Source organism: Sander vitreus, chromosome 10, assembly GCF_031162955.1.
Source record: "Sander vitreus isolate 19-12246 chromosome 10, sanVit1, whole genome shotgun sequence".
NCBI classification, from domain to species: Eukaryota; Metazoa; Chordata; class Actinopteri; order Perciformes; family Percidae; genus Sander; species Sander vitreus.
In genome coordinates, this window is record NC_135864.1 from 16,861,720 (window position 1) to 16,877,681 (window position 15,962).

The 15,962-nt window shown below is 45.8% G+C and overlaps 1 protein-coding gene across 3 annotated transcripts in view; it reads left to right on the forward strand.

Moving 5' to 3' along the window:
• Positions 1-15,962, forward strand: part of slc43a1a (solute carrier family 43 member 1a) — a 28,943-nt gene that overhangs the window by 1,570 nt on the left and 11,411 nt on the right. For 2 of the 3 annotated variants that reach the window (XM_078260563.1, XM_078260565.1), the window contains exons 2-5: positions 4,295-4,458; positions 5,563-5,755; positions 6,879-6,934; positions 14,842-14,918. In XM_078260563.1, coding sequence (XP_078116689.1) covers positions 4,305-4,458; positions 5,563-5,755; positions 6,879-6,934; positions 14,842-14,918 — 480 coding nt within the window. In that variant the 5' untranslated portion in view covers positions 4,295-4,304. Of the gene's footprint in view, positions 1-197; positions 285-4,294; positions 4,459-5,562; positions 5,756-6,878; positions 6,935-14,841; positions 14,919-15,962 lie in introns of those variants that run through there. The other variant, XM_078260564.1, reaches the window with a different exon arrangement.

The following is a 15,962-nucleotide window of genomic DNA, read 5'->3' on the forward strand; positions in this document are numbered from 1 at the left end:
CCGGGCAGCCTCGGGGGTTGCGTTTTTGGACTCCTCGGGGGACAGAGGCCCCTAGGGCGCTTGGTTTATTTTCTTGGAAACTTGTGAGGATAAAGAGTTTGCCCTGCGGTCCTTTATGTCCGGCAGAGGTTGATAAACACGGCTGGTCAAGGTCAGAAACATCCCCGCGGGGAAAAAAGAGCTGGGCTGGATGGGAGCATCAACAGAAATACTTGAAAGAAGGCAGGACATGTGAAGACTGAAATGTGTCAACTCACATTTTAATACAGAAGCAGCTGAAAAAGGTTTTTTATCATAGTAATCTAACATGTAATATAGGCCAATAGGCTATATAACCTTCCAATACCAAAACTCTCCATTACCATAACAGTGGAGTTAGTCATGGCTGATGCTCACTTTGGTATTTCACAAGCAGCTTCCTTATATGGTGTTCAACACACACATATACACACACACACACACACACACACACACACACACACACACACACACACACACACACTTCACAGTGTTATGGCAGGGGCTCACAACTGCCTGCCAACCCGATAAGTCTTTGCATGTTTGTGTTTAGCTTGTTTGCAAGTCTTTGTTGCGTCACAACACCAGCCACTCCTTTTTAACCCATGACAAAAAAGACACGATTCCTGCCGTAACACACAGCACAAAACAGATGGGAAACAGAGTGTAGGAATGTGTGGTAGACAGAATCTTGTAAAGATCTTGAACTTGCATGACTTGTGTGTGTTGTATCAGTCCACATCCTACTAACCTGAGGTCAAATACACACTAAGGAGCGACTGATGCCTTTCTTACAGACACACGCTCTGTTGTCGTGATACCAAGTGTCCATGACTCCGGGTTGCATTACAACATTGTCTCCCAAGCAAATGAGTGTGCATGTGTTGTATATTTACTGTGTGTTGCTGCCACTGGACCGTAAATCCAATCCATGTGACAGTCTATAAGGCCTCTAATGGACTGTGTCGGTTCAGGTTTGAAAAACTGGTCTGTCTGTCTGCAAACAGCAATGCATAACTTTTACATCTACGTTGTGAAACTAGTTCTGCACTTACAGTTTTTTTGATTGCTAACAAGCATTGGGCAATACTGATGCCACTTTTTCAAAAACCCTTCATACAGTCTGCATTAACCAACATGTATCTTGGCCAATCTCACCTCCAAAACTCACTGTCTTACTGTAAAATAAGCTCGGTGGACCAAAACACTGGCAACAAGTCAGAAAGAAACATCGTCACTCATAACACACTGGCCTAAACAACAATAACAATATGGAGCAATACATAAATGATAAACTTTTATCTTTGAAGTTTGAATGGTTTTTCACATCAGTATTTCATTATAGAATAAGAATAACATTTTCTTTTACTTTATTGACTGCACCAAAGTTTATGATACAAGAATTAATCCGAAATTTGCTTTACCTTGGCCAGGTCGCTGTTGCAAATGAGAATCTGTTCTCAATGACTTACCTGGTTAAATAAGTTTAAAGGTTAAATAAATAAAAAATAAAAATAAAACCTACAGTAATATCCTATTTTTTTCTATCTCTCTGCATTTGGCCAGAAGTTCTCATCAACATCACATCTGGCGATGCAATCAGCTATTTTGAATGATTATTACTTCATTTTATTGTAAGATTTTCTATATATTTAAATATGGTTATTGCAGAAATGCATCATTCTGCTTTGAATGTGTTTTTAACAGTTTTGAAACTAGTGTGTTATTGAACAATGTTCTGCAGGTACATAGTGTTTTGCAGGTGGTGGAGGATAAAGGTTCATGGATTTTGGTGAATGTGGTCATTGAATGCATTTTGTGTGAAAGCAATGAAAAATGATTCACAGTTTGGTCCACATAGACTTCTGTTTCGCTGACTGTGTGAAGAGTTTTTACAATGTGACTTCAGTTTTGACCAATGCATGTTAGCAATCGGGAAAAAAAACTGTAACAATTGTAACAATTCTCTAACATGTTAAACAAAGACACAAGATTGTATCTTTTAGCTGGTCAGACAGAGGGGACGTGAAGAGGATTAATAGTGCTCAAAGTGACACAAAGCAGGCACTACGCCGCATAGTAGTGGAATTAAAAGAGTTCATGTTTTCAATGTTAGTGTTTTTGTCCCACTCTGCTGATCTGACCCCCTGCCTTTACAGTAAGGTCTTGGTGTTACTAGAAACAGATAATGGTAATTTAAAGATATTCTGATTAACGATATTCAATCAGGTTGTCAGGATCAGTTTTCTGCATTTTTTGCATCTTATGGCAGCATCTTTTTTATGCTATCGTTAGCAGCAGCTGCTCTAACTGATTCATCTTCTTTGGCTTGTTTCCCCGCTTCATGCATCTTTACCAATTTGTTGGAGTTATAAAACCCTAACAGACAAATGTTCTTTTCGCTGACAGAAAAATAGTTCTAAAACTTTTAAAAGTGTAACTTGATTCATTTATGGATTATACATTTACAGGACTGAGTGAATGAGCACCGTCTCGCTCTGTCGCCTCGTTGTTGAGAATTGGGGAGTTTGTGTGTGTTGAAGGGGTTTTCAGCATGGGGTGTCAGTTACACAGAAATCCTCTTTTTCAAAGTCTCTTTTCAGCACAAAGGTAGTTCATTGTGCTGTGCATAATAGCATTACATTCACGCCTCATGAACACATATGCAGACCCATGGACACACACAGACAAATCTGTCCCATTAGAGCCTCTCGTCTTCTCACACACACACACACACACACACACACACACACACACACACACACACACACACACACACACACACACATGCACACTGAAAACATGCCCTCATTAGGAACTACTGAAAGTGTTTCCTGTTTAAGGGCTTGACTTGCCCCCCCACGCGCCTCTCTTCAAATCAAGTGGCTGAGACTTTTCCTCCCTTTGTTACTTCCCACATCTTCTGGAATAGCTGGTTATATTTGGATCTTTATTTCTTGTTTAGATGTTTCCCAGATGTGTGTGTGATTCTGTCAGGGCGGTCAAGACTGATCCTGTGTGTTGGTCACTAACGTCCCATTGCCTGTCCTGTGAGAGAGAATGTGTGTGTGTGTGTGTGTGTGTGTGTGTGTGTGTGTGTGTGTGTGTGTGTGTATTTTCCAGGTGGACATGACTTGTGACTGACCTGACCTCTATTTGGTCAGTCACATTATCAGTTTCTGTATTCTGTTTGTTTGTCATTGTTTACATAAAAGCTGCTCACTCACTCACTTTTTTGACCCATTAATCTCAGTGAGATAAACCCCTAAAGCTAAACTGTGGTTACATGCTGTTAAAAGACTCATAGAATGAAACTTTCAGATTGAAATGTCACCCTTTTAAGATGCTACCCCTATTTCCAAAACAATAGCAGACATATTGAGCGCTCAGAATTTCCTCCAGTCAAAATCAAGGGAAATAGCTGCTCTGTTGGCAGCACTGTGGGAGGATTTCTGAGGACAATGCAGTGCAAGGTGTCAGGTACCCAACTGGGACTTACAAAACAATGACTGGCCACATGAGCACTCATTAGGCAAACTGAGAGAAAAATGTCCCATCCTGAGGGCCTCCATTAGGTCTCTGAAGCAGTCGGCGAGTTGAAGCAGCCGTGCTGTGTGTGTTTGACCAACCAGCAATGATCATACCTGCAAACCCCACCCCGAAAGTTCCTGTACTTTCAGAAAGTACTACCCTCTGTTCCTCAGAAGGTTCCTAGTTCTGGGGTTAAGTTCCTGTGGTCGAAACGTAGCTTTAATAAAATAACTCAGAACTCTTTTTAAACTCAAGTTGCAGCAGATATTAAAGAGCAATTGGTCATAATGAATGATATCATGCTTGTCATTGAGTTTTATGGTTATTTTATAGCATCACATTGTTTGTGTTTTGTGTTTGAAAATGAAGCCGCAAATTTGAATTGCCTTATTGCTGAAATGTGCTATACAAATAAAGCTGCCTTGCCTTGCAAACATGTTGATAATTGAATAATAGTTCAAGCAGGTTTTAAGAAAAAATAGCTGCAATCATCTGATTTCAGCTTCTAAAAATGTGAATATTTGCTTGATTTCTTACTTGTCTATGAAAAGAAATAAAATGTATTTGTATTTTTGACTTAGGCTATTGGGCTATTATACATGCTGTGGTATGAGGCAGTGGTCTATTCTATATGCTTGTATTGCTGTCAATTAACTTAGCCACTAACATGGCCTTACATTCCAAAATGCTAGTTTGAAAAAAAAAATCGAATCTCACCTCCCATCTTGCCCCTCCTCCATCACAGAACAGCAGCGATGGGGCCCTCTCTCCTCCAGGCCTACAGGAGACGCTGGTGGATGGCGGTGACGGCGGTGATTGAAAACCTGCTGTGTTCGGCTGTGCTGCTGGGCTGGGGCTCCCTGCTCATCATGCTGAAAAGGGAAGGCTTCTACGCCTACTTGTGCTCAGGTAAAATCATAGACTGTAAAAAGTACAGGAAAAGTACTGCACATAGTATGCATGACGTCACAGATTGGTTTGTGGACTGTCGTTTTGAAGTCTCGAGTTTGGCGATACGGGCGTGGCGATCTTGTTTTTTTGGAGGGTGGAGCTGGGGAGGATGAAGCCAGTGTTGTTCATGGTTACAATGGGGCTGCGCTCAGTGCTAAAGGGGGAAAGTTGCTGATTTTCAACCCTTCTGAAGCGAGTCAACAGTGATTCACCGGCGGGTAAACGCGGACCCCCGGGTTCTGCTGCCAAAACCTTTTGTGTAATTTTCCACAAATCGTGCACAATCGTTTCACTCTGTTGTTATTACACATTACACACAGGCCTGAATTACACACACATGCTCAGTACATGCACTAATGGAGAGATGTCAGACACACACACACACACACACACTCTCACACACACACACACACACACACACACACACACACACACACACACACACACACACACACACACACACACAGTCAGAGTGAGGGAGCTGCCCATGGAAAGGTGCCCTGAGCAGTTGGGGGTTCGGTGCCTTGCTCAAGAGCACCTTGGCAGTGCCCAGGAGGTGAACTGGCACCTCTCCAGCTACCACTCCACCACCATACTTTGGTCCGTATGATTGAACCAGCAACCCTCCGGTTCTCAACCCAACTCCCTACTGACTGAGCTCCCAAGCTGCCACCCCAAGGATCCAATTCTTTAGCCCCGAAGGCACCAGAATGTTTAGACAAGGTGTTGTTGAAATATGGAAAAGGGTATTATTTTATGCTTATGAAGAACCTGGGAGATGGAGGCTGGAAAGGGATCTGAATAATATACACTGGATGATGAGGAGTGGGACAGAATCTGTCGGAATATTAAAACTAAGGGCTCCTAAGAAGCTTTGTGCTGGGGAGAGACATGTATGATGGGCTTATGATGTTGTCATTAATGTTTATTTGGTTTATTGTCTATTTTGTTATTGTTTTGTTGTATGGTTTGAATATTGTAGTTACTGAGACATCTTGTTTTTGATTGGTCTTTCTCTGTTCATATACTGACCACTAACCTCTCTTATCAACCCTCCCACAGTGAATCAGTCTGTGCTCGTGTCATTGGGTAACTCCTCCAGCAGTGAGGTGGAGGAGTGGCTCAGCTGCGTGGACCAGGAGGAGATGCTGAATCTGGGCTTCACCATTGGGTCCTTTTTGCTCAGTGCCACCACCCTGCCACTTGGAATCCTGATGGACAGGTTTGGACCACGCCTCATTCGCCTGGTGGGCAGGTAACAGTTTTAAAATGGTCACAAACATTTCACATTTGTAAAGGAATGTGCACATTTGCTGGGGGTTGACATGTTAAAGTGTCTTTTTTTATGTTCAGTATAATTCACGAAAACCTAAATCTCTTTTTTTAAGATACAGATTTGCTTTATGAAAACTTCTTGACTCTGTCCACCTGAGGTTTGACTACTTCCCTTTTTTTTTATAAATATTATGATGGTGAAGTGAATCTGAAGTGAAAGTCAATCCCTCAACTACTACTGAGGTTATAGTAAAAAACCCGACAGATCACATTCCCAAAGTGGTTTGACAGTATGTGAATCAATAAGTGTAGGTGGGGCAGTAGAGGGTGTATGTGTGTGTGTGTGTGTGTGTGTGTGTGTGTGTGTGTGTGTGCAGTAAGTTGTGAAAGTCTTTGTCATTGGGTGTGGACACACACACACACACACACACACACACACACACACACTCACACATGCACGCACACACATTCTCTCTCACAGGACAGGTCACTGGGACATTAGTGACCAACACACAGGATTCAGTCATGACAGCCCTGACAGAATCACACATACATCTGGGAAACATCAAAACAAGGAATAAGGATCCCTGACACACACACACACACACACACACACACACACACACACACACACACACACACACACACACACACACACACACACAGACACTTTGATAATAAGATGAAAGTTGATAAAAACTGAAAAGCTTATCTGCAGTTGCAAGCTGTTAAACCACTGACAGTTTCAGTCTTTGACAGATAACCAACGACTAAACCTCTGTTTTGTGAATGGTACTTTTTAATCTTATTCAAGTATGAACATATTGTGTAACATATGCCGGTATATTCACATCTGCTGGCCATAGTAAACTGTATCTGATCTCATTTGAATCACACTTCCACTGAATAAAGTGGCAGTTGTATGACTCAAGGCATTTGTGTGCTGCGTGACCAGCAGTTAGTTATCCTGATATTTCTATCATGGCCCTCTGGGAGTTTCTATACGTGTTGCATTGTTCCTACAAACACTTATTAAATGTGACTTTCAGCATGCTAAGATATGATATGCAAGAATTTAAAACATCCTGGTTCTTTTGTTACAGTTCGTGTTTCGGTCTGTCCTGTGTTATGATGGCCGCGTCTGCCTATAACCCTCATGGTGAGTACAAACACAAGCACATACGATAAAACTTGCATATGCCAGGTATTAATTAATGACACACTCACAGCTCACAACACATGAAGGGCTAAGTTTAGAATACTTAAATATACAACATAACAAAAACTACATAAAACTGTATTACTGTAAGTGGTGTCATTTATGTCTTCATAGGTCCAATGATAAAATGCATAAAAATAAGGGCATTGTAATGGAGAATCGTTAACTAGGACTGTAACTGTAGCTAGTTGAGAATAGGTGACCACTGTGGTGCATCGGTAAGAATGCAGTCAAATGCTCTGATGTTCTTCAATAGATTTATTAGCAGATGATTGTCTGTCTTCATGAGTGTATGTGTGGTTATGTCTCTGAACGCACACATGCACAGATGGCGACACAGACGACAACGATACACCCCAGAAATATCCACCTGTGCTTCTCCCGGACACTCTCACTACTAACTCAAAAACGAAAATTATCAGCCAGCGCAAACAGGTGTTCTCTCTGTAACCCCAAAACAAAGGCGCTGATTGGCTGATCCCCATTACCCCGAACATAAAATAGCAAGTCCTTCTTTACAGCCGCCCCCAAATTTGCACAGTCAAATTTGCTGTCCCTGAGAAGGACTGGTGTTCTCAGGTGCCGTCTCAGGTATGGCAGGAACTGGAACAATACAGGCAACTGGCCGGGTGTAGTTCCTGACGTTCACCTGGATATCCGCTGTCCAGATCCCCCCATCTGTACCTGGGATAACCTTTATGATGCGACCAATAGGCCACAGCGCTCTCGGGAGCTGTGGGTCAACAATCATGGCAACAGCACCAGGTTGTAGTGGGGCCACTTCTTTCTGCCACTTGGTGCGTGTCTGCAGGGCAGGAAGATAGCGCCTGATAAACGTCCTCCAGAATTGGTCGGCAAGGACCTGTGTATGCCTCCAGCGGCGGCGGCTCAACAGCTCGGACTCCGGATACAACACCTGGGGCAGCGATGGGTCAGGCCGCCCCATCACAAGCAGATTGGGGGTTACTGGGTCAGGGTCTGCGATGTCACTGGATACATACCCCAAGGGCTTGGAGTTTAAGATGCCCTCTATCTCGATCACGACCGTGCGCAGGACTTCTTCTGTTACAGTCTGCATCTGAATCGTTGCATACAGGGCAGCTTTGATGGATTTAATTTCCCTCTCCCATGCACCACCAAAGTGAGGTGCACTTGGAGGGTTGAATCTGAACTTGATTTGATGTTTGGCCAGTTCTGCCTGTAAAGTGGGGTGCAGTGCCTTAAAAGATTCGTGAATTTCCCTCTCACCTCCTCTGAAATTTGTGCCCTGGTCTGACAGAAGCTCCGCTGGTTTTCCCCTGTGTGAGATGAATCTGCGGAGGGCCATCAGGAAGGAATCCTGGTCTAGCATAGTCAGGACGTCTATGTGGACAGCTCGGGTAGTAAAGCACTTAAATAGTATACCCCAACGCTTCTCATTACGCCGTCCGATTTTGACTATGAAGGGCTCGAAACAATCCGTTCCTGTAGAGAAAAAAGGTGGTTTCATCAACCGCAGGCGGGCAAGAGGTAGGTCTGCCATTTGTGGCACTGCAGGCTTTGCTCTCCATCTCCGACAATCAGGGCAAGAGTGCTGGTGCCGCTTCACCGCTTCTGTTCCACGAAGGATCCAGTACCGTCGGCGAAGTTCTGCAAAGAGTCGCTCTGAGCCTGGATGACGGAGGTCTCGGTCGGCATCTTGAATAATGAGTTTAGTCACCTGGTGAGCTGGGTCCAGAACTATGGGATGAATGACTTCTGGTTCCAGCAGGTCACTGCGACGCAATCTGCCTCCAACCCAGATCAGCTTCAGTTGGTCGGCATATTCAGGGGCTAAGGTGATCAAACGGCTGGTGGAGGGGACAGGTTTTCTTTCTGAGATATTTTGAAAGTCCTCCTTGAAGCAGTCTACCTGGGCTTGTCTCAGTAGGTCCCTTTCAGCGTCCTGATAGTCTTGTGCAGCTGGCGTGGACTGGCTACCCGCCGCTCCATGGCAGGACTGCACAACTGCCTCTATCATGTCCCTGAAACCGTTAAATTGGCTGGCATCAAGTGAGGGTGGAAGGGGAGCGGTGGTGATGGAGCCGCAAAATGCAGCCTCGCAAAGCTCTGTGGCATCCAACTGCTCAGCCTCTGGCTTAGTAGGCCAGTGCTTAGATGAAAGGCGCAAAAATGCTGGGCCGTGGCTCCACCGGCTCTCCCCTGCCAGCTCCATTAGGGTCTTCCCACGCGTAATGTCATCTGCGGGATTGTTTGCAGAATCCACGTACCTCCATGCTTGGGCCTCAGTCAGCTCCTGGATCTCAGTGACTCTGGTGCCCACAAACACCTTAAACCTGCAGGATTCTGACTGGAGCCATGCAAGAACTGTGGTGGAGTCTGTCCAGAGCACCACTTCATGAAGTACCAGGGTGAGTTCACGCTGCAGCAGCACTGCTAGCTGAGCCCCAGTCACCGCTGTACATAGCTCTAATCGCTGTATCGACTGCTGGCGCTTAGGGTCCACTCTCGACCGTGCAGTCAAAAAAGCCACCTCTACCTTCCCACCTGATTCCTCCGTACGAAGGTACGCAACTGAACCGTAAGCTTTCTCATCCATCCATCCATCTTCATCCGCTTATCCGGGGTCGGGTCGCGGGGGTAGCAGCTCCAGCAGGGGACCCCAAACTTCCCTTTCCCGGGCCACATTAACTAGCTCCGACTGGGGGATCCCGAGGCGTTCCCAGGCCAGGTTAGAGATATAATCCCTCCACCTAGTCCTGGGTCTCCCCCGAGGCCTCCTCCCAGCTGGACGTGCCTGGAACACCTCCCTAGGGACGCGTCACAGAATATGTGGAGGCTTCTGGCAGAACTAGGGTGGTCCAGAGGAGGGCTCGAGTAGCATCGTACCAAGACGATCTCTGGAAGGTGTTGCAGCTCATTCTCCCAAGTGAGCCAGGCCTTGAGGGCGTCATCTGGCAGCGACGGGTCATCACACTCTCTCTCTTTGTTCCATAGGTGCTGCACAATGATTTTGGCCCAAGTGGCGAAGGGAACAAGGAAGCCTAGCGGATCAAAAAGGCCGTGCCAGTGTACTATAGATGTTCCTCATAGTCGGTGTGGGACGGCACTTGTATGCCAGAGTGTCCGAGGCGCAAAGCCATCGGAGTCCAAATGCGAGCTCCTGTGGATCCTCCATTGACTCTGTGAGCCATAGGTCGCTGCTCTGGGATCTTGCCCCTTTAGGAAGGTGACTGATAACTTCGGGGATGTTACTAGTCCACTGACGCAGCTCAAACCCCCCTAAGGCTAACAGCATCTTCAATTTGTCAACCAGCTGTCTGGCTGCTGTAGGGGAGGAGAGGCTCTGTAAGTGGTTATCCACATAGAAGTAACGCTCGACAGCCACCCGGACGTCCTCCTCTAGCTGGCTGTGGTCTGTCACATGCTTCTGTAGTGCAAACGTTGCACAGCAGGGGCTGCATGTGGTTCTGAAGAGGAGGACCTGCCACTCATAGGTGCCGGGTGGCGCCTCTCTGTTCAAGTCCCTCCACACAAAATGAAGTAGGGATCTATCTTCTGGCAGCAACCTGATCTGGTGGAACATGCCTTTAATGTTGCTGCTTATAGCAACAACATGCTCCCTGAATCTCAGCAGGACACCTAGCAAGCTGGAAGTCAATGTGGGACCTGGTAGTAGCAGCTCATTTAAGTTGTAGCCCTTGTATGCGAAGGAGCAGTTGAATACGAGTCTGTTTTTCCCATTATGACTCACCATGTGGTGAGGTATAAACCAGGACTCTGTTGACGTACTCAGCTCCTCCTCTGCTACCTTCTGCACGTACCCTGCCTGTTCCAATTTCAGGATCTCTGCTGCATAGGCTGATGCTCGTGCTGGGCCTTTCATCAGACGTCTTTCGGTACTCCGCAGACTCGCCAGTACAGCATCTTTGGAGGTGTGAAGACAGGGCATGTTCTTTACACGCAGCAAGGGGGTGGCATAGCGATGGACTCCGTCGACTTCCACCCTCACTGTCCGGGTTTCCAGCATGTGAACTGCCATTTGATCCTGCCTTGAGCGGGTCACCATATTCTCACTACTGTAAGGCAATACGTCCATTTGCCATAGCTTCTCCACATGATAAAGGAGTTCTGCAGAGGGTGACTGTGTGGCTATATGCAGACACTGCTGTGGCTGGAGATGCTGTCGGATGACTTTGGTTGGTCCCTGAATGGTCCAACCCAACTTGGTCTTTACAACAGCTGGTCCTCCAGGCGGTCCCAGACGAACTGGCTCTACTGGAGTGATCAGATGCATGTAGTCTGACCCAATGAGGACCATGGGATGGACACGACCAGGGAAGGCCTCTCAGGTGTTTATATTTGCGCTGAAGTGTCTTCACCGGTTGTGAGTGCTCTGCCAGCCCCAGCTGATCGGCAGTAAAGGCTCTCCGGATATTGTAAGTCTTTTGGGGGTGCTTGGCAGGAGAAATGGAGAAGGAAACAGACATCCCATGTAGAACTCTAAGATCCTGGCGCACAGTCCGTAAAGCAAGGTTCTCTGGCTCTCCTTTAAGTTTAAGCTCCTTAGCAGCGGCTGGAAGGAGCATAGTCCGCTCTGATCCGTCATCCAGTATCGCGTAGGTCTCCATGGCCTACTCTCCATTATGTAGCACAACCTTTGTCACCTTCAGGAGCACCTGACTGCAGCCGGACTGCCTATCCAAGTAGAGAACTTCATTGGGAGTACTCACTAGGCAGGAGGTGTTCTCTGTGGGTGGTGTCACTATGGCAGGCCTAGTGTTAAGGTCATGGAGAGCTTCCAGATGTCTGCTATCACATTTCTTGCACCTGGCCTTTAGTCTGCACTGTGCGGCCTGGTGACAGCGACCACAATGCCAGCACCGCCTGTTTCTCTTGACCCAGTCTCTCCGCTGCTCAGTTGCTAGCTGGTTTAGTGCACTGGTTCAGGTAATGCAGGGCATCGGTACAGTATGAGCAGGGCATTGCGACTTTGCCTTGTGGATTGGCACTGGTGGATGGGAATACTGGGACAGCCGGGCCACTTGAAGACTGTTCAGCTCCATGGAGGACTGTGGTTGGCCTGCCAGACTTTGAGTCCTTCCGTCTCTCCCTTTTATCCTCTGGGTTCTCTCTGGGTCGAGACTCATATCCATACTCCTGAATCTGCAGCTCAAACTCCAGCCAGCTGGCGAAGTCTAACAGCGTAGGGACCCGGATGTGGTGGGGATGTAGGTGTCTCATAAACCCAGACCGCATGTCTTGTGGGAGCTTGGACATCAGCCTAGTGACATGAGACCCACACTGAAGCTCAATATGGCCTTTCTCTCCAAGCTGATCGAGCATGCCAACCAGGGCTCTCACTCTGAGGGCAAATCCTTTAAAGGCAGCGATGTCCTGGCTACGGATGTTAGGCGGATGTTAGGTCTGCAATGCGCCTTAATGCTAGCTGGTGAAGCTGCCCATAGTGCTCTGTTAAAGAGGCCATGGTGTTGGTGTAGGGCTGGGTAGAGTTGGTGTATGAGTCTGCAATGAGGAGTGCTTCTTCAAATTTGAGATGGTCTACTAAGATCTGATATTTAAACCTCTCCGTGGCATCCTTGGGGAGGAGATTTTCCAGGGATGTCTTTAGCCTAGCAAACTCACGTGGGTCCCCTCTACTAAAGTCTGGGATGGTGGGTTGAGGACCCCGATATATGTACTCTGTTGCTCGGCGGAAGTGAAAGTCCTCGTGTCTCTGTTCGTCAGCTGCGCCTGGCTCAGAAGGAATTAAATGGGGTGATGTATGTGGACGGACTTGCGGCTCCGTCGGCTGATGTGACCTCCCCCCCATCCGACCAGATGCAACCAACTTACAGTTGTCAGGTGCCGGTATTCCAGGAAGCTACTCTTGAGGGATCCCCATCTTCTTAAGGCATGTCATCAGCTCTGCCACTAACTCTGTGGGCAGTGTGGTAGTAGATAGTTGAGGTGTCTCTTCATAATCTGCCACTGGAGGGGGGGGAGGGGCCAGTCTTCATCGTCCACTTCTACTTTACTGGGCACATGCACAGGTGCTAATGTATTATGGGCCGTAACCTGTGGTGTGGGCCTTGGTGGGCTAGTGGCAGCAGCGAGCACTGCTGGCTGAGTGTGCGGGCTGTACTCCGCGGGGGGGAGGGCAGTGGGATGTGATGCATCTGACCCTCTGCTTGAATTAAGCTGTGTTTGCATCTCCATTACGATGAGTTGAAGCCTCTGGTTATCCTCCCTGATCTTTTGCAGCTCATCTAATATTGCAGGTGAAGCCCCTGGGTCTACTCTGTGAGACAGTGGGTCTGGGGTGCTCTGATAATGGGGTCCCGAGAACACTGACTCTCTGGGATACTTAGGGCGAGCACCAGTCTGGTTCCACGGATCAAAGAGCTGGGAGGTGCGAGTTAACATCTGGTCTATCCTCTCAGTACTGTAGTAGGGCTCCTGCATCTGATAGGGGGTCTGTGGGGAGAGTGCTGCAGCCTAGAGGGGTCTCTCCACAACAGGCAGGGAGACGTCATAGTCAGCAAGCCAGGTTGGCAGACGTGTCTGACGTCTTGGGCGGGTATCAGGAAGTGGCGTTGCCTCACCTCTACCATATGGTAACATCCTCACACACAGCAGTCACACAATCCGGCTCAAAGGACCAATTTGTAATGGAGAATCAATAACTAGGACTGTAACTGTAGCTAGTTGGGAATAGGTGACCACTGTGGTGCATCGGTAAGAATGCAGTCAAATGCTCTGATGCTCTTCAATAGATTTATTAGCAGATGATTGTCTGTCTTCATGAGTGTATGTGTGGTTATGTCTCTGAACGCACACATGCACAGATGGCGACACAGACGACAACGATGCACCCCAGAAATATCTACCTGTGCTTCTCCCGGCCACTCTCACTACTAACTCAAAAACGAAACTTATCAGCCAGCACAAACAGCTGTCCTCTCTGTAACCCCAAAACAAAGGCGCTGATTGGCTGATCCCCGTTACCCCGAACATAAAATAGCAAGTCCTTCTTTACAGGCATATAAATAAATTAATATACATACAGTATCAGTAGTAGAACCTTGTAAGCTGAATTATGGTCTTTTACTACATCTTAATAGCATATATTACATATTGTGCTGTTTGGAGAGTTTAAAAGCAGTTAAAGGCTCCTGTCACTGGACAAGACAGTGTGCTCCATGTTACCCAGTATTACACTTTTCAACACAACAACACTTACACCAGGTGCAATTGGACAGGTGTGCAAAGGTGTAAAAATGGGCAGAATCCAAACAATCCACAAATTACTTTCACACCTGTCCATGTCCTATGCTGATTGCCTCCGGCTGCAATGGAAACACACATTTTTTAAAACACAGTGGCTCAGCTGGTATTAAATACACACCAGGAAACGCCTGTGTGCTACCTAAAAATGCAATATTTTATTTACTGTAGCTTGTTTATTGAGCTCTTTTACCAACTGCTACTTCCACTTTAAAAGGGCGTCAATATGCCTCAAACAAACTGGCTGTTGGATCATCCAGCAGCGTCTGACATCCCCCCCTTACACTTACAAATGTACAACAAACAAGATAACAGACACAAGCAAACCCACTAAAAAGAAGACAAAAAAACATAGAAATATGACAAATAAAAAGAGAGTAAATAAAAAATAGATGAATTCACAATTCACAATTCACACACTTTTCAGATGTCAGAAGTGGGGTAACTGCACTAAAATGTTTAGTTTTACCCTGTTTATGACAATTAGCTTCTCACCTCATCTTCGAGTGTAGTCATGACAAAAAGTAAAATGTTGATTTTGACTCTACCGCTTCTGTGTTTCTGTTTTTTTTTCTCTGCAGTTCTGTCAGCGCTCATTTTCTTGGCTCTCTCCATGAATGGCTTTGGAGGCATCTGCTTGACCTTTACCTCACTCACGGTGAGACACACAACTGACAGGAAACAGTAAAGACTCACTGATTAATGGAGGATAATATATATAACTATATAATATTGATGTGTACACATAAGACTTCATATCACCTGGGTAATTGATTGTGATAATTGATAATAATCAGTAGCACAAACATTAGATAGATTAGCATTAATGTATTACAGAGGCTGCATAGAGTAAACTTTCAGACATCTGTGGTCAAACAGTTGATCCTCTTTAATTATATGTTGGTTATGTGATAAATCAGATCCAGTGTCGCCCAGCTTCTGATTTACAACAGAGTGGTATCCTCGTGTCTTTTCTGGTTTTCATAGTTAACTGATTTGTTATACATGCTTTGGAGAGTCGATCACTCTTTTCTGTGCCAGTTCTCATTGTTTTGGTGGATGAGGTCCTGTCCACATGCTCTCCGACACCGTATTTTGATGGCTATTGTGTTTGTTATCAACTTCTGTACATAAGACCTATTCTGACCTCGTAGAGAAAGAAAGTAATGAGATAAAGGGAGAAAAAGAAAATGACAACTGGCCTGTTGAATGGACTGTGTTTGGGAGCTTTGTTGTGCAAACCACAAATTGGATTAGACAGATCTAATGCCTCCGAGGCTGCCTTTGCTTTGACACTATATACTAAATGTGTGTCCGTGACCACCTCCCAAAAACATTTTGTCAGTGGGTCTTATATTTATAGTGTATTTAAAACTGGCAAAGGACAGCCATAACAAATGTAGTCTTGCAGGGCCAAATGTTTAAGGTGAAACCAAGATAAAGAAAATAAAACACAAAAATCATTAAATGTTTTGTCAGATTCTCAAAGGAAAATAGGAAGGAAACAGGTCAATTTATCTCTCTTCTTCCTTCTGTCAGTGTTTGAGTTGTTGAACATACAAGTCAGAGAATGTGATAAATTAAAACAAGCATATCTCTTAAATCAGCATCATGTTGTCAACAAGAAGACAAGGATAATTTTTAACGGTATTCATCACAATTTGGCATCAAAATTTACCTTTTTTCTTTCTGACAGCTCTGA